Source organism: Notechis scutatus, chromosome 1 (genome assembly GCF_049901735.1).
Source record: "Notechis scutatus isolate UNSWTSFEM ecotype Mainland chromosome 1, rNotScu1.2, whole genome shotgun sequence".
NCBI classification, from domain to species: domain Eukaryota; kingdom Metazoa; phylum Chordata; class Lepidosauria; order Squamata; family Elapidae; genus Notechis; species Notechis scutatus.
In genome coordinates, this window is record NC_142009.1 from 2,438,706 (window position 1) to 2,458,163 (window position 19,458).

The 19,458-nt window shown below is 49.7% G+C and overlaps 1 protein-coding gene across 1 annotated transcript in view; it reads right to left on the bottom strand.

The window, feature by feature from the left end:
• LOC113429855 (active breakpoint cluster region-related protein-like) overlaps positions 1-19,458 on the bottom strand; it is a 96,190-nt gene that overhangs the window by 13,298 nt on the left and 63,434 nt on the right. Inside the window, exons 10-16 of the mRNA XM_087954603.1 lie at positions 19,269-19,434; positions 17,808-17,930; positions 16,393-16,468; positions 13,894-13,998; positions 11,533-11,607; positions 10,590-10,687; positions 4,062-4,193 (exon numbers count right to left, since the gene is read on the bottom strand). Of these exons, the coding sequence (XP_087810729.1) occupies positions 4,062-4,193; positions 10,590-10,687; positions 11,533-11,607; positions 13,894-13,998; positions 16,393-16,468; positions 17,808-17,930; positions 19,269-19,434 (775 nt within the window). The remainder of the gene's footprint in view (positions 1-4,061; positions 4,194-10,589; positions 10,688-11,532; positions 11,608-13,893; positions 13,999-16,392; positions 16,469-17,807; positions 17,931-19,268; positions 19,435-19,458) is intronic.

Below are 19,458 nucleotides of genomic sequence, written 5' to 3' on the forward strand. Positions count from 1 at the left end.
TGTTTCTCCTCTCTCTCCTCTCATTCTCCCCCCCTCATTCTCTCATTCTCTCTCATTCATTCTCTCATTCTCTCTCCCTCCTTCTTTCTTTCTCTTCTCTCTCGTTCTCTCATTCTCTCTCTCTCTCTCTCTCTCTCACACACACACACATTCTCTCTCTTATTCTCTCCCTGTCTGTTTCTCCCTCTCTCTCCCTCTCATTCTCTCCCCCTCTCATTCTCTCTCCCTCTCTCATCTCTCTCTCTCATTCATTCTCTCCTTCTCTCCCTCCTTCTTTCTTTTCTCTCTCGTTCTCTCATTCTCTCTCATTTTCTCTCTCATTCTCTCTCTCTCCCTCTCTCTCTCGTTCTCTCCTCTCTCTCATTCTCTCTCATTCTCTCCCTGTCTGTTTCTCCCTCTCTCTCCCTCTCATTCTCCCCTGCCATTCTCTCTTCTTCCTCTCTCATTCTCTTTCATTCATTCTCTCATTCTCTCCCTCCTTCTTTCTTTTCTCTCTCGTTTCTCTCATTCTCTCATTTTCTCTCTCATTCTCTTTCTCATTCTCTCTCTCCTTCTCTCTCCCTCTCTCATTCTCTCTCTCATTCATTCTCTCCTTCTCTCCCTCCTTCTTCTTTCTTTCTCTCTCGTTCTCTCATTCTCTCTCATTCTCTTCTCGTTCTCTTTCTCATTCTCTCTCATTCTCTTTCTCATTCTCTCTCTTCTCCCCCTCTCCGTTGAATTTTGCAGCAGTTCAGATCGTAGGAAGAGAAATAAAACAGGAAGTGGGAAAGAATTGGAAAAGGAAGGAGAACACAACGCTCTAATTATGTCAGCTTGACAAAAACTCCTAAGGAGTCTGGCAATCTCCTTTTGGACACAGTTTTAAAAATAAAAGGTGCATTTTTAAAAAAATGAAAATTGCATCTCATCCGATGAAGTTGAGCTTCAGCCCACAAGACTTTCCGCCTTTGAGTAAAAAAATTCTTCGCCAGAAAGAGGTTGCCAGACCCAGGCTGATGTTTGCAAAACCCTCCTAAACAAGAATAAGAAAAAACAAAAACCCTTTATTTAAATCCAGTTCTAGCCACCGTGTATCTCACAAAAGTTTCTGGTTTTGGATGAAAGGGTCGGTCAAAATAAGGGGTTACCGTGGAATTCCAGATTTTTGGCTACTGAATGAAACGCCTTCTTGCAGAGATCAGAGTAGGTTCCTCCTTCCTGGCACTAATGACGTTACTAGTTGGGTCATGAAACGCCAGGAAGAAAACCATCAAGCTCAGAGAGAGCCAAGGCTAACACCTTCCCTCCTTCCTTCCTTCCTTCCTTCCTTCCTTCCTTCCTTTCCTTTCCTTTCCTTCCTTTCCTTCCTTCCTTCCTTCCTTCCTTTCCTTCCTTCCTTCCCTTCCCTTCCTTTCCTTCCTTCCTTCCTTCCTTCCTTCCTTTCCTTCCTTCCTTCCTTCCTTCCTTCCTTCCTTCCTTCCTTCCTTCCTTCCTTCCTTCCTTCCTTCCCTTCCTTCCTTCCTTCCTTCCTTCCCCTCCTCCTCTCTCTTACAAATTCCGCTTCCTTCTAGCATTGATGATGTTACTTAGTTGGGTCATGAAACGCCAGGAAGAAAACCATCAAGCTCAGAGAGAACCAAGGTTAACACCTACCTTCCTTCCTTCCTTCCTTCCTTCCTTCCTTCCTTCCTTCCTTCCTTCCTCCTTCCTTCCTTCCTTCCTTCCTCCCCTTCCTCTCTCTTACAAATTCCGCTTCCTTCTAGCATTGATGATGTTACTTAGTTCCTTCATGAAACGCCAGGAAGAAAACCATCAAGCTCAGAGAGAACCAAGGTTAACACCTTCCTTCCTTCCTTCCTTCCTTCCTTCCTTCCTTCCTTCCTTCCTTCCTTCCTTCCTTCCTTCCTTCCTTCCTTCCTTCCTTCCTTCCTTCCCTTCCCTTCCTTCCTTCCTTCCCTTCCTTCCCTCCTTCCTTCCTTCCAGCATTGATGATGTTACTTAGTTGGGTCATGAAACATCTGCAAGAAAACCACCCAGCTCAGAAAGCACCAAGGACCCCACATTATTCCTCCTCCTTGTGATGACCCGAAGGGGCGTGGCACAAAAGCAACACAGTCAGATAATCATGAGGAGTCCCTTTATTAGCTCCAACTTTGCCCCCAATGTCCTGGTTACCTTCTGGGCTGGAAAAAACACCCTCCCAGGAACAGCCTTTGGCTGCAGAGAATCAAGTCCAAAACGTGGTCAACACAAACTGTAACTTAAAAGTCCAATCAAGGCAAAAGGAAGTCATTAGTCCGGCAGGGCAGGAGCAACAATTCCAGATTTGAAAACACTGCAAAACTCACATGGTTGGGAAGACACCAGGAACACAGATCAGCCACGTCGATACAAGATAAACTCATGTTTGTTCCCAGCCGCTGCCACACGCAGTATGCATATCTTTTAAACTCTCTTCCCAGCTGTGGCTAATGGAGGGAACCGTGGCCCTTTCCTCCCCCATAAGCCACCCAACCCACGTTGCTCCTTTCTCCGTTCCTCCCTGCGTGCCCTTGGATGAAGAGAGGGTAGGCCTGGGTCTTCCTCCGAATTCCCTCTCCCTTGTTCTACACCTCCCCTGCTCTGCCCAGCCGGACTTTGCCCTTCCTCAGTTTGCTCCCCAGCCAACGGAGCCACACTCCCACTCCCTGTCGGCTATTCGGCTGTTCGGCTTCCTCCTCGCATGACACTCCTCCTCCTCCTCCTGCACACAAGTGTCACTTCCTTATAGTATTGATGATGTTACCTAGTTGGGTCATGAAACGTCCGCAAGAAAAGAATCAACCACAGAGAGCACCAAGGACCCCTCAGTCCTCCTCCTCCTCCCCATCCTCCTCCTTCCCTCCCCCTCTCAGAGAACCACACTCTCCCTTCTAGCATTGACGGTATTACCTAGTTGGGTCATGAAACGTCTGCAAGAAAACCACCAAACTCCAAGAGCACCAACACACAATTGCCCTGAATTACAAATATTGTCTTTTATTTTGCTTTCTTTATAACTCTTGCCAATCCCGGAGTACGACGCAAATCACCAACAACACCAAAGTGGTCCCAGCTCTTAACACCAATATGAAAAAGGAACACATTGAATCAAGCTTTTGACTGTTTCTAAGCTGCACCTTATTCATCTCACTTATTAGTCCAACTCTCGAATTGCAGGGGTGGGGACTTCAACTCCCAGAATTCCCCAGCTGGCATCCTGCGATGAATGGACTTCAATGAAAGTAAGCAAGGTTGAGAAATATAACATTTGAGAGTTGGGTAGAAGACCGACAAGGTCCCTTCCAACTCTGTTACTCTTTTATTAAAGCAATAAGAAAACATGCTGGCTGGCTGGGGGATTCTGGAAGTGGAAGTCCACCCCTCTTAAAGCATCCTGGGTGGGGGATTCTGGGAGTGGAAGCCCTCCCCTCTTAAAGCATCCTGGCTGGGGGATTCTGGGAGTGGAAGCCCACTCCTCTTAAAGCATCCTGGCTGGGGGATTCTGGGAATAGAAGCCCTCCCCCTTAAAGCAGGCTGGCTGGGGGATTCTGGGAGTGGAAGTCCTCCCCTCTTAAAGCAGGCTGGCTGGGGGATTCTGGGAGTGGAAGTCCTCCCCTCTTAAAGCAGGCTGGCTGGGGGATTCTGGGAGTGGAAGTCCTCCTCTTAAAGCATGTTGGCTGGGGGATTCTGGGAGTGGAAGTCCTCCCTCTTAAAGCAGGCTGGCTGGGGGATTCTGGGAGTGGAAACCCACCCTCTTAAAGCAGGCTGGCTGGGGGATTCTGGGAGTGGAAGCCCTCCTCTTAAAGCATACCGGCTGGGGGATTCTGGGAATGGAAGTCCACCCCTCTTAAAGCATCCTGGCTGGGGGATTCTGGGAGTGGAAGCCCACCTATTACAAAACATGGGGAGGGTTTCATCTGTTTCCTTGACCTGCTAGTTTTCTCCTTGCAAGGAGAACGCAACCCCACAGCCTCCTCTCCCTCCGACTCGTGAAAGATTTGTGAAAAGAGACCGTTTTCCCTCCCTCCCCCGCCCATGCTGTGATTACACACCCCCCGCACCTGGACTTGCCACTTGCCCACGATCCGATCGACAATTTCGTTGTCGTCTTTGTTCAGCTTGGTCTTGTCGTAGCATTTCTCGTAGCAGAGGATGCGGAGGTACTGGGAGCCTTCCAGCTCAATCTCAAATTCCTGCAGAATCAGACAGGGAGGGAGAAGTTTAGTGGAGCAGCCACCGTTTTGGAGAACGAGAAGAAGAAGAAAAAACAAGCGAGAATGCAGGCAGTCCTTGACTTACAACCGTTCACTTAGTGACGGTTATAAGTCACAACCGGGGCTGAAAAAAAAGGACCAGTTTTACAACCGTTTTAGCATCCCTTGTGCTCAGGCGATCTCAAATTCGGACACTCGGTACAGGCAGTCTTCGACATACAACGGTCCATTTTAGTGACCGTTCGAAGTTACGACGGCAGGGAAAAAGCGGAGTTACGACCAAGTTTCACACTTACAACCACTGCAGCATTGTAGAGTTGTAATTGCAGGAATGTTCTTATCTTGGATGGCAAACCTCAGATAAGGAATGTTTACAAGCAAATACAACTCAGGCAAACAAAGTCACTAATCTAAAGGAGGATTAGAGAGAGGAAGTCAACATATGGTAGACTTTAACTAGAGATAATTAATTGTGTTAATTACTATTATGCTAAACAGTAACCAAAGTTAAGCAGTAACCAAAGTTAACCAGTGATGGAGGACTACTAAAAATGTGTATAAATGCAAGACTAGACTCCAATAAAGTTCATCATGATTCAGTTGATCATGATCAAACACCTCGACTGCCTCGTCCTTACAACACAGCCTAACCGTGGAGACGTGATCCAAATTCAGACGTTTGGCAACGGGTTCGATACTTATGATGGTCGCAGCGTCCCTGGACGGGGGGGTGTGTGTCACGGGGTCCCCTTTTGCGACCATCCAACGAGCAAAGTCGATGTGGGTGGGAAGCCTGATTCACTTAACGACCATGGGACTGACTTAAGAACTGCGGCGGTTCACTTAACAACAGTGGCACGAAAGGTCACGAACAAAAATCTGGGGGCCCCCATTGTGGTCATAAATCGAGGTCTACCTATATTACAGCAAATTGTCAAATAATTATACCATGGAAACATGACTAAACACAAACTCATTTTTAGAGGAGCCATGTTGGATCATACAAGAAGTCGTTGACTTAACGGCCGTTTGGTCAGCCCAAACTTGCCCGTGGTGAACAAGGTTAACTGAGTTTTGCTCCGTTTTACGTCCTTGGGGGCTGTTCAGCGAATTGTCGGTCATTAAGTGAATCTGACTTGGCTTCTTGGGAGGTCACTAAAGGGAGATCCCGAGATGCCCCGGGATGCTGTGACACGTCATAAATATGAATCGGTTGCCAAGCGTCTGAATTTTGACCCCGTGAGCCTGGAGATGCTGTAACAGTCGTTAAGTGTGAAAAAAAGGGCAGCTCTACGACGGTCGTATGTCGAGGACTAGTATTGCCCGCAGTAAAGCTTTTTCTAGAAACGAAAGCAGGCGCCTTCCCACACTGGCAGCAAGAATGACTCTGGCAAGAGTCCGGAGGCCTTTCAATTGGATTAATAAATAAAAGAATCCATGAATTCCCAGCTGCCTTCTTAGGTCATCTTCAGCTTGTACAGTAAATTGATAATTGCACATCGTTTCTTTCCGGGCAATTCTTTGTTGAGAAATGGCTGGGGGTGCCCCACATGGGTTCAGACCATTATTTCTTTTATATTTATTTTTAGGATTTATTCATAAGCCTTTTTTTAGAAGACAGCGTTTTGTCCGGGTATATTATTTACAAAAAACAAAAAGCATAGCTAATACTGTAAAAAATATTGTCCCATTTACAAAGAATAATACTAATAATATATAATAGCACATAAATTAACAGCTCTAATAATACTATGATACGGGGGTGGGTGGGATGCTACCGGTTCAAACCGGTTCTATAGAACTAGTTGTTAAGATTCTGCCAAGTTTGGAGAACCGGCAAATCAGATAACAGATAATCAGAGTTGCAAGGGACCTTGTAGGTCATCTAGTCCAACCCCCTGCCCAAGTGGGAGACCCTACACCATTTCTGACCGATGGGAGTCCAATCCCTTTTTGAAAGTGTCAAGTGATGAAGCTCTCACAACTTCCAAGGGCAACTTCTGTTCCATGGGTTGATTTCTCTCACTGTCAGAAAGTTTCTCCTTATTTCCAGGGTGAATCTCTCCTTCCAACCATTATTCCTTGTCTGGCCTTCAAGTGCTTTGGAGAACAGCTTGACCCCTTCCTCCTCTCTGGGGCAGCCCCTCAAATATTGGAAGATGCTGTCTTGTCTCCCCTGGTCCTTCTCTTCCCTAGACTAGCCAAGCCCAGTCCCTGTATTTAGCTGGTTGTCCACTAAGACTCCGAGATCCCCCTTCCAGTCACTGCTATTGAGCCTGGTTTCACCCAGTCTATTATAGGTGTCCTTTGGGTTTTTCTTGCCTAAGTATAGGACTTTACTTTTTACATTAAATTTCATTTTGTTAGATACGGTCCAGGGTTCGAGTCTGTCAAGATCCCTCTGGATCTTGAGCCTATCTTCTTGGGTGTTGGCTATTCCTGCCAGCTTGGTATCATCTTCAAATTTGGTAAGTTCCCCTGGATGGCCCCGCCCCCCTCCGCCTGCACTGCCCCTCCTCGCCCAGTCAGTCCTTATCGCACATGCCCAACATCGCTGACTGGCGTTCCCCCCACCCAGTAATTCCTTAAGGTATTTCTTTTTTTTTTTTTTTCCGTCCCGACCATCAGCTCTTCAGACAATCAGCTGTGCCGGGATCCCCCCTGTCTTACTGCTTTGCCCAGGAGGAAGGAGGAAGGAGAGGAGGAAGGAAGGAAGGAGAGGAGGAAGGAACGAAGGAGAGGAGGAAGGAAGGAAGGAGAGGAGGAAGGAAGGAAGGAGAGGAGGAAGGAAGGAAGGAGAGGAAGGAAGGAAGGAAGGAAAGGAAGGAAGGAAGGAAGGAGAGGAGGAAGGAAGGAAGGAGAGGAGGAAGGAAGGAAGGAGAGGAGGAAGGAAGGGAGAGGAGGAAGGAAGGAGAGAGAGGAGGAAGGAAGGAAGGAAGGGAGGGAGGGAGGGAGGGAGGGAGGGAGGAAGAGGACGATCAGCTGTTCTGACTATCAGCTGTTCCAGGATCCCCCTCGCTGTCTTACTGCTTTGCCCAGGAGGAAGGGAGGAAGGAGAGGAGGAAGGAAGGAAGGAGAGGAGGAAGGAAGGAAGGAGAGGAGGAAGAAGGAAGGAAGGAGAGGAGGAAGGGAGGAAGGGAGGAGGAAGGAAGGAAGGAGAGGAAGGAAGGAAGGAAGGGAGGAGGGAGGGAGGGAGGGAGGGAGGAAGAAAAGGAAGGAAGGAAGGAAAGAAGGAGAGGAGGATGGAAAAAAGGGAGGAAGGAAAGAAGGAGAGGAGAATGGAAAGAAGGAAAGGAGGATTAAGGAGAGGAGGAAGGAAAGAAGGAAGGGAGGGAGGGAGGGAGGGAGGAAGGAAGGAAGGAAGGGAAGAGGACGATCAGCTGTTCTGACTATCAGCTGTGCCGGGATCCCCCTCGCTGTCTTACTGCTTCACCCAGGAGAAAGGAAGGAAAAAGAGGAGGAAGGAAGGAAGGAGAGGAAGAAGGAAAGAAGGAAAGGAGGAGGAAGGAGAGGAGGAAGGAAGGAAGGGAGAAATGAAGGAGAGGACAATCAACTGTTTTGACTATCAGCTGTGCTGGGATCCCCCTCGCTGTCTTACTGCTTCGCCCAGGAGAAAGGAAGGAAGGAGGAGGAGGAAGGAAGGGAGGAGAGGAGGAAGGAAGGGAGGGAGGGAGGGAGGGAGGGAGGAAGAAAAGGAAGGAAGGAAGGAAGGAAAGAAGGAGAGGAGGATGGAAAGAAGGGAGGAAGGAAAGAAGGAGAGGAGGATGGAAAGAAGGAAAGGAGGATTAAGGAGAGGAGGAAGGAAAGAAGGAAGGGAGGGAGGGAGGAAGGAAGGAAGGAAGGAAGGAAGGAAGGAAGGAAGAGGACAATCAGCTGTTCTGACTATCAGCTGTTCCAGGATCCCCCTCGCTGTCTTACTGCTTCGCCCAGGAGAAAGGAAGGAAGGAGAGGAGGAAGGAAGGGAGGAGAGGAGGAAGGAAGGGAGGGAGGGAGGGAGGGAGGAAGAAAAGGAAGGAAGGAAGGAAAGAAGGAGAGGAGGATGGAAAGAAGGGAGGAAGGAAAAAGAAGGAGAGGAGGATGGAAAGAAGGAAAGGAGGATTAAGGAGAGGAGGAAGGAAAGAAGGAAGGGAGGGAGGGAGGAAGGAAGGAAGGAAGGAAGGAAGGAAGGAAGAGGACGATCAGCTGTTCTGACTATCAGCTGTTCCAGGATCCCCCTCGCTGTCTTACTGCTTCGCCCAGGAGGAAGGAAGGAAGGAGAGGAGGAAGGAAGGAAGGAAGGAGAGGAGGAAGGAGAGGAGGAAGGAAGGAAGGGAGAAATGAAGGAGAGGACGATCAACTGTTTTGACTATCAGCTGTTCCGGATCCCCCTCGCTGTCTTACTGCTTCGCCCAGGAGAAAGGAAGGAAGGAGAGGAGGAAGGAAGGAAGGAGAGGAGGAAAAAGGAAGGAGAGGAAGAAGGAAAGAAGGAAAGGAGGAGGAAGGAGAGGAGGAGGAAAGAAGGAAGGGAGAAATGAAGGACAGGACGATCAACTGTTCTGACTATCAGCTGTGCTGGGATCCCCTCGCTGTCTTACTGCTTCGCCCAGGAGAAGGAAGGAAGGGAGGGAGGGAGGGAGGAAGAAAGAAAAGGAAGGAAGGAAGGAAAGAAGGAGAGGAGGATGGAAAGGAGGGAGGAAGGAAAGAAGGAGAGGAGGATGGAAAGAAGGAGAGGAGGATTAAGGAGAGGAGGAAGGAAAGAAGGAAGGGAGGGAGGGAGGACGGACGGAAGGAAGGAAGGAAGGAAGGAAGGAAGGAAGGAAGGAAGGAAGGAAGAGGACGATCAGCTGTTCTGACTATCAGCTGTTCCAGGATCCCCTCGCTGTCTTACTGCTTCGCCCAGGAGGAAGGAAGGAAGGAGAGGAGGAAGGAAGGGAGGAGAGGAGGAAGGAAGGAAGGGAGGGAGGGAGGAAGGAGAGGAGGAAGGAAGGAAGGAATGAGGGAGGGAAGGAAGGAAGGAAGGAGGAAGAAAGAAAGGAAGGAAGGAAGGAAGGAAAGAAGGAGAGGAGGATGGAAAGAAGGGAGCAAGGGAGGAAGGAAGGAAGGAGAGGAGGATGGAAAGGAGGAAAGGAGGAGGAAGGAGAGGAGGAAGGAAAGAAGGAAGGAAGGAAGGAGAGGAGGAAGGAAGGAAGGAAGGAAGGAAGGAAGGAAGGAAGGAAGGAAGGAAGGAAGGAAAGGACGACCAGCTGTTCTGACTATCAGCTGTTCCAGGATCCCTCTCGCTGTCTTACTGCCCAGGAGGAAGGAAGGAAGGAGAGGAGGAAGGAAGGAAGGAATGAGGGAGGGAAGGAAGGAAGGAAGGAAGGAAGGGAGGCAGAAAGAAAAGGAAGGAAGGAAGGAAAGAAGGAGAGGAGGATGGAAAGAAGGGAGGAAGGAAGGAAGGAAGGAAGGAGAGGAGGATGGAAAGAAGGAAAGGAGGAGGAAGGAGAGGAGGAAGGAAAGAAGGAAGGAAGGAAGGAAGGAAGGAAAGGACGATCAGCTGTTCTGACTATCAGCTGTTCCAGGATCCCCCTCGCTGTCTTACTGCTTCGCCCAGGAGGCTTCCCTGAGGCCCAGGAAGGCAAAAAACGGAGCATGGGGGAGGGGAGGGGAGGGATGTACTGGGGAAATAAGAAGCCACGCCCATGCAGTCACATGACCACACCTACCTAGCCACGCCCACAGAACCAGTAGTAAAAGTATTTGCATCCCACCCCTGCTATGACAGTTCCCATACCGTACAATTCCCATTCTCTGTGTTTAACTCACTCATATTCTTAATACTTACAGTGATTATAGTTATATCATCCCTGTTTTTAATAAGATCGTTCATCCTTTTTCTTCCTCTCACTTCTACCCAGTGTTTTTAACCACTCATAAAAATGTCAAGAAGTAATCTGAGTCTTCTTTTTTTCTTTTCTTTTTAAAGTTAATCTGTCCAGCTCAGCTTCCGTTCTGATCGTTACAAGGTCGCCTCAAGTTATGACCGCAACCAAGCCCAACCAACCCTTATCTCGCTAAGTGAGTCCTTTGCTGAGGAAACTTTGCTCCATTTTACGACTTTTCTTGCAAAGAGAAATGTGAATTATTGCATTTGTTGTTCAGTGAATCATTGCATGGGTGAAGTTGGTAACCACCGTTGTTAAGTGAATCACTGCAGTTGATAAGTGGGTAACCCGGTCGTTAAGCGAATCTGGCTTTCCCTATGGATGTCAAGTCATAAAATATTTCTATGGTCATTTTAGAGTTGCCAACAGAAAGGGAGGTGAGGGAGAAAGGGGCTTTGAACGGAATTTTGCCCTGGTGGGAAACAGTGGAGAGGCACTCTGCACCTGCTCGGAGGCACTGCGGATGGCTTACCTCGTTCCACTGTGGCTCCGTTGTGTCCCGGAAAACTCGTGTTTTGGCTTTGCTGACAAAATACCCGAAAGAGTCCACTTCCAGAGTACAGTAGAGGTCTAAGGACATTAGGAAGGAAAATAGGAAATCCATTTTATCTTTCGACTGGGGGAACCTCTTAAAATTCATCCTTCAGGTCAGAGTTTCCTAACTTTGGCTGGCTGGGGATTCTGGGAGTGGAAGTCTGTCCATCTTAAAGCATCCTGGCTGGGGATTCTGGGAGTGGAAGTCCACCTCTTAAAGCATCCTGGCTGGGGATTCTGGGAGTGGAAGTCCTCCCTCTTAAAGCCTGCTGGCTGGGGATTCTGGGAGTGGAAGCCCACCCCTCTTAAAGCATCCTGGCTGGGGGATTCTGGGAGTGGAAGTCCTCCTCTTAAAGCAGGCTGGATGGGGGATTCTGGGAGTGGAAGTCCTCCCCTCTTAAAGCCTGCTGGCTGGGGGATTCTGGGAGTGGAAGTCCTCCTCTTAAAGCATGCTGGCTGGGGGATTCTGGGAGTGGAAGCCCACCCCTCTTAAAGCATCCTGGCTGGGGGATTCTGGGAGTGGAAGCCAACCGCTCTTAAAGCTTTCTCATCTTGGGTGTTTACTTGCAGATGCTTGTCGACCAAGCTAGGGAACATTATCAGTGATAGAAGGGAGGGATGTTTGCAGGGAGGAGGAGGGGGGGAGGGGGAGGAGGACTGTGGGTTCCTTGGTTGATTGGGAGCCCCAGATGATCCATCCCTTGCAAAATGACCACACAATAGGGGGTTCGCCTGGATGACCCCAGATCCTCCCTGGGTGAAGCTGCAGCTGGGTCAAATTATGCTATACGAGGCTCTGGAGAAGGGAAGCCACAGGGAAGATCCCAAAAATAATAACAATAATAAAGTAATTAGATCCACTCAATCAATCTGGCACTTACTGGCAGATTGCTTGAAGCCCTTGACCGAGTGGAGAATGACATGTAGAAAGCCGCACATTCCTTGAAGTTGGTCATCTGCGGAGGAGGGACCCGAAGAGAGAGAGGGAGGGAGGGAGGGAGGGAGGAGGAGAAAAAGAGAGGGAGGGAGAGAAAGAGAGAGGAGGGAGAGAGAAAGGAGAGAGGAAGAGGGAGGGAGCGAGAGAGAGGGAAAGGGGGAGAGGGAGAGGAGAAAGGGAGAGAGAGGAGGAGAGAGAAAGTGAACGAGGAAGTGGGAGGGAGAGGGAGGGAGAGAAAGAGAGAGGAGGAGAGAAAGAGAGAGAGAAGAGGGAGGGAGGGGGAGAGGGAGGGAAAGGGGAGAGGGAGAGAGAAAGGGAGAGAGGGGAGGAGAGAGAAAGGGAGAGAGGAAGATGGAGGGAGAGAGAGGGAGGGAGGGAGGAGGGAGAGGGAGGGAGAGAAAGAGAGGGGAGGAGAGAGAAAGGGAGAGAGGAAGATGGAGGGAGGGGGGAGAGAGGGAGGGAGAGAGGGAGGGAAAGAAAGAGAGAGGAGGAGAGAGAAAGTGAAAGAGGAAGAAGGAGGAGAGAGAGAGGGAAAGGGGAAAGGAGAGAGGAAAGGGAGAGAGGGAGAGAGGGGAGGGAGGGAGGAGGGAGGGAGAAAGAGAGAGGGAGGTGAGAGAGAGAGGGAAAGGGAGAGAGTGGGAGGATAGAGAGGGAGGGAGGGAGAGGAGGAGGAGAGAGAGAGAGAGAGAGAGAGAAAGAGAGGTGGCTTTATTTATTTATTTTCCTTCCCACAAATTTTTATTTCATTTCCAAAGTTCCTACGCAAAACGAAAAGGAGAAAAAAAAAGAAAACGAACCAACAACCATCCAACAGTAAGGATAAATTTAAAAAAAACAAAAACATTTACCCAAAAAGGCAGGAATGGTTTTTAATTTCCTTTTCACGAGGTCAGAATTGTTGCAACCCCCAAGAAATGCTAAGGAGGAAAATCATCCCGCTAAAAAGAGAGATTCGTCCGATTGCAGGCGGGGAGCCGTTAATGAAGGAGGCGGGGGTGCTTGCAGAAGGCAGAGAGGAGCCACTAATTGGGGGTCAAATTCGTGGGAAGGAGCCCCCCACGTGCTACTTTTAGTGACCGAGAGCTCTGTCCGGGAATCATCTGAACAAGTAAAAAAAAAGTTAGCTTAATTGGCCGCAACTTTTCCCGAGCATCTTATGACTGAACAACTCCAAGTATTAAGTGTTTTTTTTAAAAAAAAAAATTGTTTCGTGGCCTCCTCCACGTTTCAAGAAAGCAGGAAAATATATATATATATATTATTTTCGGGATAGTTTGCAAAAGCGACTCTCTTGTAGGGCACAGCGCCACCTGCTGGTGGGAAAAAGGACCAACTGGACACTGGGCGCTTTGAACTTGTCATGAACGGGAACCAGAAGGACAGGCATGGTCTTCGACTTACGACCGCAGTGTGGAGCCCAACCTTTCCGTCGCCAAGCGAGAGGGTGGTTCAGTGAGGTTCCTCTCCCCTTTTTGCGACCCCTTCCTCACCAGGTTTGTGAAGGAATCCCTGCAGTCGTTAAGCGAGCCGTGCGGTTGTTAAGCGAATCTGGCTTCCCCGTGGTCGTGGCTGGTCAGAAGGTCGCAAAAGGGGATCATTGTGACCCTAAGACGCTGCAACCGTCGTAAATATGAATCAGTACCTGAGTTTTAATCACGTGACTGGTCAAAAGTGTGAAAAACAGTCGCAAGCGTGAAAAACGGTCGTAAGTCACTTTTCCGATGCCGTCGTAACTTCAAACAGTCACTGAATGAACTGAAGGACTGAAGGACTACCTGTGTGTTGCTTTTTTTGTTTTTGTTTTTAAATTACAGGCAGTCCTTGACTTACAACAGTTCGCTTAGTGACCATTTGTAGTTACAATGGCGTTGAAAAAAGGGACTTACGACCATTTTTCACACTTATGATCTGTTGCAGCCTGCCCAGGATCACGCGAGTGACATGCGGATGCTTGATTCACATTTACGACGGCCGCAGCATTCTGGGACCACGCGATTCCCCTTTTGCGACCTTCCGACAATGGGAGAAAGCTGGATTCACTTAACGACCGGGTGACTAATCGAACGTGGTGAGACAAGTCGTATGAAATGGGGCAAACCTCACTGAACCAACGTTTCGCTTAGCAACATGCATTTTGGGCTCAGTCCTGGTCGTAACTCAAGGACCACCTGCGTAAGATACCCGGAGTCACTGCAAAGTCCAGCCCCTTCCCGTGACGGTGGGAGGCGTAAACCGAAGCCCGTTGCCAATTTGCAATCATGTGGATCGATGGTGCCAGGAGCAGCTGGGGCGTGAGCGCACTCACCGTCGGTGTTGCAGGTCAGCGGAATGTTGTGGACGGTCCGTAGCTTGAAGCAGGATCCCATCAAATACTGCAGCTCCACAGAACTCAGCACAAAAGTCTGGAGATCTAAGAGGAACAGCAAAAGTTTAGTGAAAAGCCGGAAATACATTTGTTTTCTTTTTGTGTTGTTACGGGTCACCTTCAAGAAGTGAGGGGAGCTGAATGTCAACTCATAAAATATTTCTATGGTCTTTTAGAGCTGCCAACAGAAAGGGGGGGCAGTGCAGCAGCTTGGAAATCGAAAGTGCATTCCATGCATAGTTTTTCAGAGATAGTAACTAGGTGACTGAAGTTTCTGCCACGCCAAAATTCTAACTGGAGAGCATGATCGATGACTCTGGGCTATGGATGTGTCCCATTGGAGAATATAAATTGGGATACACCCAGAGGGGGTGGGGGAAAAACCAGGGTCAAGGGTGACAGTGAATGACCTGTCTCAGAGTCGGCTGCACCCAGGCAGTGCCGGACAGTTTAACTCCCAATAAATCCTTTGGAAGTTCTGGAAGTTTGGCTCGAGACTCATGATTTAAATGGGGGTAACTGCCGGAATCCTGACTGTGTGTGTGTGTTTTGTGTGTGTGTGTGTGTGTGAACTCATAAAATATTTCTATGCCTATTTCAGAGTTGCCATGAACAGGCGGGGGGGGGAGGGAAGAAATTTGAAGGAGCAGTGCGGAGGTTTAAAACCGAAAGCACATTCCATTCTCATCTTGCAGAGATTGTAACTAAGCGACCTGAATTTCTTGCCCTCGAAAATTCCTAATTGGAGAACATGATTGATGACTCTGGGCTATGGACGTGTTTCGGTTGGAGAATTCCTTCCTTCTTAAACTTGACCCCTTCCTTCCTTCCTCCCTCCCTCCCTCCCTCCCTTTTCCTCTCCCTCCCATTGTTCCTTCTTAAACTTGACCCCTTCCTTCCTTCTTTTCTTCCTTCCTTCCTCCCTCCCTCCCTTTTCCTTTTTCCCTCCCATTGTTCCTTCTTAAACTTGACCTCTTCCTTCCTTCCTTTTCTTCCTTCCTCCCTCCCTCCCTCCTTTTTCCTTTTTCTCCCTCCCATTGTTCCTTCTTAAACTTGACCCCTTCCTTCCTTCTTTTCTTCCTCCCTCCCCTTTTCCTTTTTCTCCCTCCCATTGTTCCTTCTTAAACTTGACCCCTTCCTTCCTTCTTTTCTTCCTTCCTCCCTCCCTCCCTCCCTTTTCCTTTTCCTCCCTCCCATTGTTCCTTCTTAAACTTGATCCCTTCCTTCCTTCTTTTCTTCCTCCCTCCCTCCCTCCCTCCCTCCCTTTTCCTTCTTTCCCTCCCATTGTTCCTTCTTAAACTTGACCCCTTCCTTCCTTCCTTTTCTTCCTTCCTCCCTCCCTCCCTCCCTTTTCCTTTTTCTCCCTCCCATTGTTCCTTCTTAAACTTGACCCCTTCCTTCCTTCTTTTCTTCCTCCCTCCCCTTTTCCTTTTCTCCCTCCCATTGTTCCTTCTTAAACTTGACCCCTTCCTTCCTTCTTTTCTTCCTTCCTCCCTCCCTCCCTCCCTTTTCCTTTTTTCCCTCCCATTGTTCCTTCTTAAACTTGACCCCTTCCTTCCTTTTCTTCCTTCCTCCCTCCCTCCCTCCCTTTTCCTTTTTCTCCCTCCCATTGTTCCTTCTTAAACTTGCCCCTTCCTTCCTTCTTTTCTTCCTCCCTCCCTTTTCCTTTTTCTCCCTCCCATTGTTCCTTCTTAAACTTGACCCCTTCCTTCCTTCTTTTCTTCCTTCCTCCCTCCCTCCCTCCCTTTTCCTTTTCCTCCCTCCCATTGTTCCTTCTTAAACTTGATCCCTTCCTTCCTTCTTTTCTTCCTCCCTCCCTCCCTCCCTCCCTCCCTTTTCCTTTTTCTCCCTCCCATTGTTCCTTCTTAAACTTGACCCCTTCCTTCCTTCTTTTCTTCCTCCCTCCCTCCCTCCCTTTTCCTTTTTCTCCCTGCCATTGTTCCTTCTTAAACCTGATCCCTTCCTTCCTTCTTTTCTTCCTTCCTCCCTCCCTCCCTTCCCTTCTTCCTTTCTTCTTTCCCTTCCCTTCCCTTCTTGTCACGCACAAAAGATCAGGTGGACATAGGAATGTCCGGTTAAACTGATGTATTGATAAATAGCTCAGGCACAGAAATGTTCTCAACTAACAGTCAGTATCTGCTTGAGAGTTAGTTAAGGGTCAAGGGCGCTGGAGGGGAATTGGCTACATAGAGATTCTAGGCTGGTTCCTCTTTTGACTCCACCCCTAGATTCTGCCACTCCTTCTCCTACACCCCCAGACTCAAAGATCAGACTCCACAGCCACCCCTGAAAGGGAGAAAAAATCATATTTAACACGCCCATGAGTCTCAGAACTCAGTCCTGGTTCCGCCGTCTTGTTCTGTGGACCGCCAGCTGAAAAACCACGAGGGTCCTTAATGGAGAGGGGGGAGGGGATGTTCGATCGATCACACGACTTGCCTTTCTTCTGCAGTTTCTGGATTGCTTCCCTCCACTCTGACCGTTCGTAGTCCGAGGACAGAAGGAACAGGTAGCTCTGAAAAGAGAACGCAAGGAAAAGGGGCTTCGTCAAAGGGGCGTTGCAACCTCCTAGGAGAAGCTGTGGGGGGGTCCTCGGTGCTCTCTGAGCTCCACGGCCTTGCAGACGTTTCAGTACCTAACTAGGTAACCTGATCAGGATGAGGAGGGAGGGGGTTTCAGAGGAGGAGGAGGAGGAGGAGGACCGTGGGGTCCTTTGGTGCTCTCTTGAGCTGGGTTGGTTTTCTTGCAAAATTTCGTGACCCAGCTAGGGAACATCATCACTGCTAGAAGGGGATGGAGGTGTGTGGAGAGGAGGGGAGGGGAGGATGAGGAGAGGGGGGGAGGAAGAAGAGGAGGAGGAGGTGGAGGAGGACTGTGGGTTGAAATGCTCTCTGAGCTTGGTGGTTTACTTGCAGACGTTTCATGGCCCAGCTAGGGAACATCATCAGTGCTAGAAGGGTGGAGGTGTGTGGAGAGGAGGGAGGGGAGGATGAGGAGGGGGAGGAAGAAGAGGAGGGGGGGGAGGAAAAGGAAGAGGAGGAGGTGGAGGAGGACTATGGGTTGAAATGCTCTCTGAGCTTGGTGGTTTTCTTGCAGACATTTCGTGGCCCAACTAGGGAACATCATCAGTGCTAGAAGGGAGGGAGGTGTGTGGAAGAGGAGGGAGGGAGGATGAGGGGAGGAAGAAGAGGAGGAGGGGAGGAAAAGGAAGAGGAGGAGGTGGAGGAGGACTGTGGGTTGAAATGCTCTCTGAGCTTGGTGGTTTTCTTGCAAACGTTTCATGGCCCAACTAGGGAACATCATCAGTGCTAGAAGGGATGGAGGTGCGTGGAGAGGAGGGAGGGGAGGATGAGGGAGGGGAGGAAGAAAGAGGAGGAGGGGAGGAAAAGGAAGAGGAGGTGGTGGAGGAGGACTGTGGGTTGAAATGCTCTCTGAGCTTGGTGGTTTACTTGCAGACATTTCATGGCCCAACTAGGGAACATCTTCAGTGCTAGAAGGGAGAGGGAGGAGGGGGGAGGAAGAGGAGGAGGAGGAGGAGGAAGAGGAGGTGGTGGAGGAGGACTGTGGGTTTAAATGCTCTCTGAGCTTGGTGGTTTTCTTGCAGACATTTCATGGCCCAACTAAGGAACATCATCAGTGCTAGAAGGGATGGAGGTGTGTGGAAAGGAGGAGGAGGAAGAGGTGGTGGAGGAAGAGGAGGAGAAGGAGGAGGAGAAGGAGGAGGAGAAGGAGGAGGAGGAAGAGGAGGAGGAAGAGAGGAGGAGGAGGAGGAGGAGGAGGAGGCGGAAGAATAAATGTGCTTCCCACACAGCCTCCCCTCCTCGTCCCCAATCCCACCACGCGGCCTTCCTTACTTTGCCATTGCGGTTGTGGATCCGCAACGGGATGGAGGGCGAGTTGAGCAGCAGCCAAAACTCGTTGTCGAACATTTTCTTCTTCAGGCGCTCCATGGCTCGGCTCTGGCCTTTGTTGGCCTTCTGGGGAAGAAGAAGAAGAGGAGGACTTCAGACCGTTGATCCAAACCTCCCAGTTGGACCCTCAGCCAAAAGGGCTTTAACCCCCCTTCCCCCCTTCTGTCTCTCCGCAAGGAGGACTTAGGGAAAAAATGCGCTGAGACCAGTAAGAAAATATAAACTCTGCCCCGGGAAAACGAAGCAGCATCAGAAAGAAACTCAAGACGGCCTTTTCTTGATTCTCTTTCATACCGGTAGCCCTCAACTTACAACAGTTCACTTAACGACCGTTCAAAGGTACAACCGGACTGAAAAAAAGTGACTTACGACCGTTTTTCACACTTAGGGTCCTTGTGGCAACCCCGTGGTCACATGATCAAAATTCAGGCCCTTGGCAATTGACTCATATTTATGACGGCCGCGGCGTCCTTCTTTTGCGACCTTCTGACAAGCCAAGTCCAAGGGGAAGCTGGATTCACTTAACAACTTAAGGCTTTGCTGGGCTGAAGTGTTCTGACCCAAACCTTGTTTTCCAAGGAAACAACCATGAAACAGGTAACAGCAAAACCTTTTAATGATTCTTTACGAATTCCGTTCCTTCCCGGTTCAAAGGCTGTTTCAAACTCGTTGTCCCAGATAAGAACGAGCCTTGCCAAGGTGGTGCAAGGCTGCCGAGAACACTGGATAAAGTTGCCAAGAACTATTTCAAACACAAGAAAAGTCTCCAAACACAAACTAAGAGAATCCGAACGTCCACAAGGCTCGAGTGCAAAAACGTCTTTGCTTCCTGCAAAGAACTCCGGTTTCTCAGCTGGCTTTTATCTCTGAAGGGAGGAGCCATCACCTTGCAGCCTTACTCCCAAGTCGTCGGTGCTGCTGTAGCTGCTCTTCCCTTCGAGCGGCCCTGCGCGCACGCGCCCTGGGCACAGGCTCCTCGGGGGCCTCTTCCTCGCTGCTGCCAGCCTCCACAACCTCCGAAGGCAGCCTTCCACTCCCTGATGGTCCTGGCCCCATCCCTGCATCACACGCGGGCCCCACACCTGAGTCCTCGCTCTCTGAGACCTCAGCCGTCCTCACTTGCTGCCGGCGAACCACAAAGAGGTCGCACAAGGGGAAATCACGTGACCTCAGGACACGGCGGCCGTCATAACTGTGAACCGGTTGCCAAGGGCCTGAGTTTTGATCACGTGACCCTGGGGAGGCTGCGATGGTCTTAAGTGTGAAAAACGGTCCCAAGTCCCTTTTTTCAGTGCCGTCATGACTTTAAGCGGTCGCTTAAACGAATGGTCGTACGTTTGAGGGCCCCAGCGCCTTTCTCTATGAAGTGGGACTAAGCCACCCGCCCGCCAGCCCTCCACTGACCTCCTTCTGCACTTCGCTCTTCATGGAGGAGATCTTGATCTTCATGTCTTCCAGGTCGTGGTCCGGCATGGCCTGGACGTGTGGACACAAGTCGGACTCTTCCAAGGACGGGAAGACCAGCTCCGCCAGGGGGATGTACCACTTGCACTCGTACTGCTGGTTTTTCCTGCACAGAAAGACCGCCGAGCTT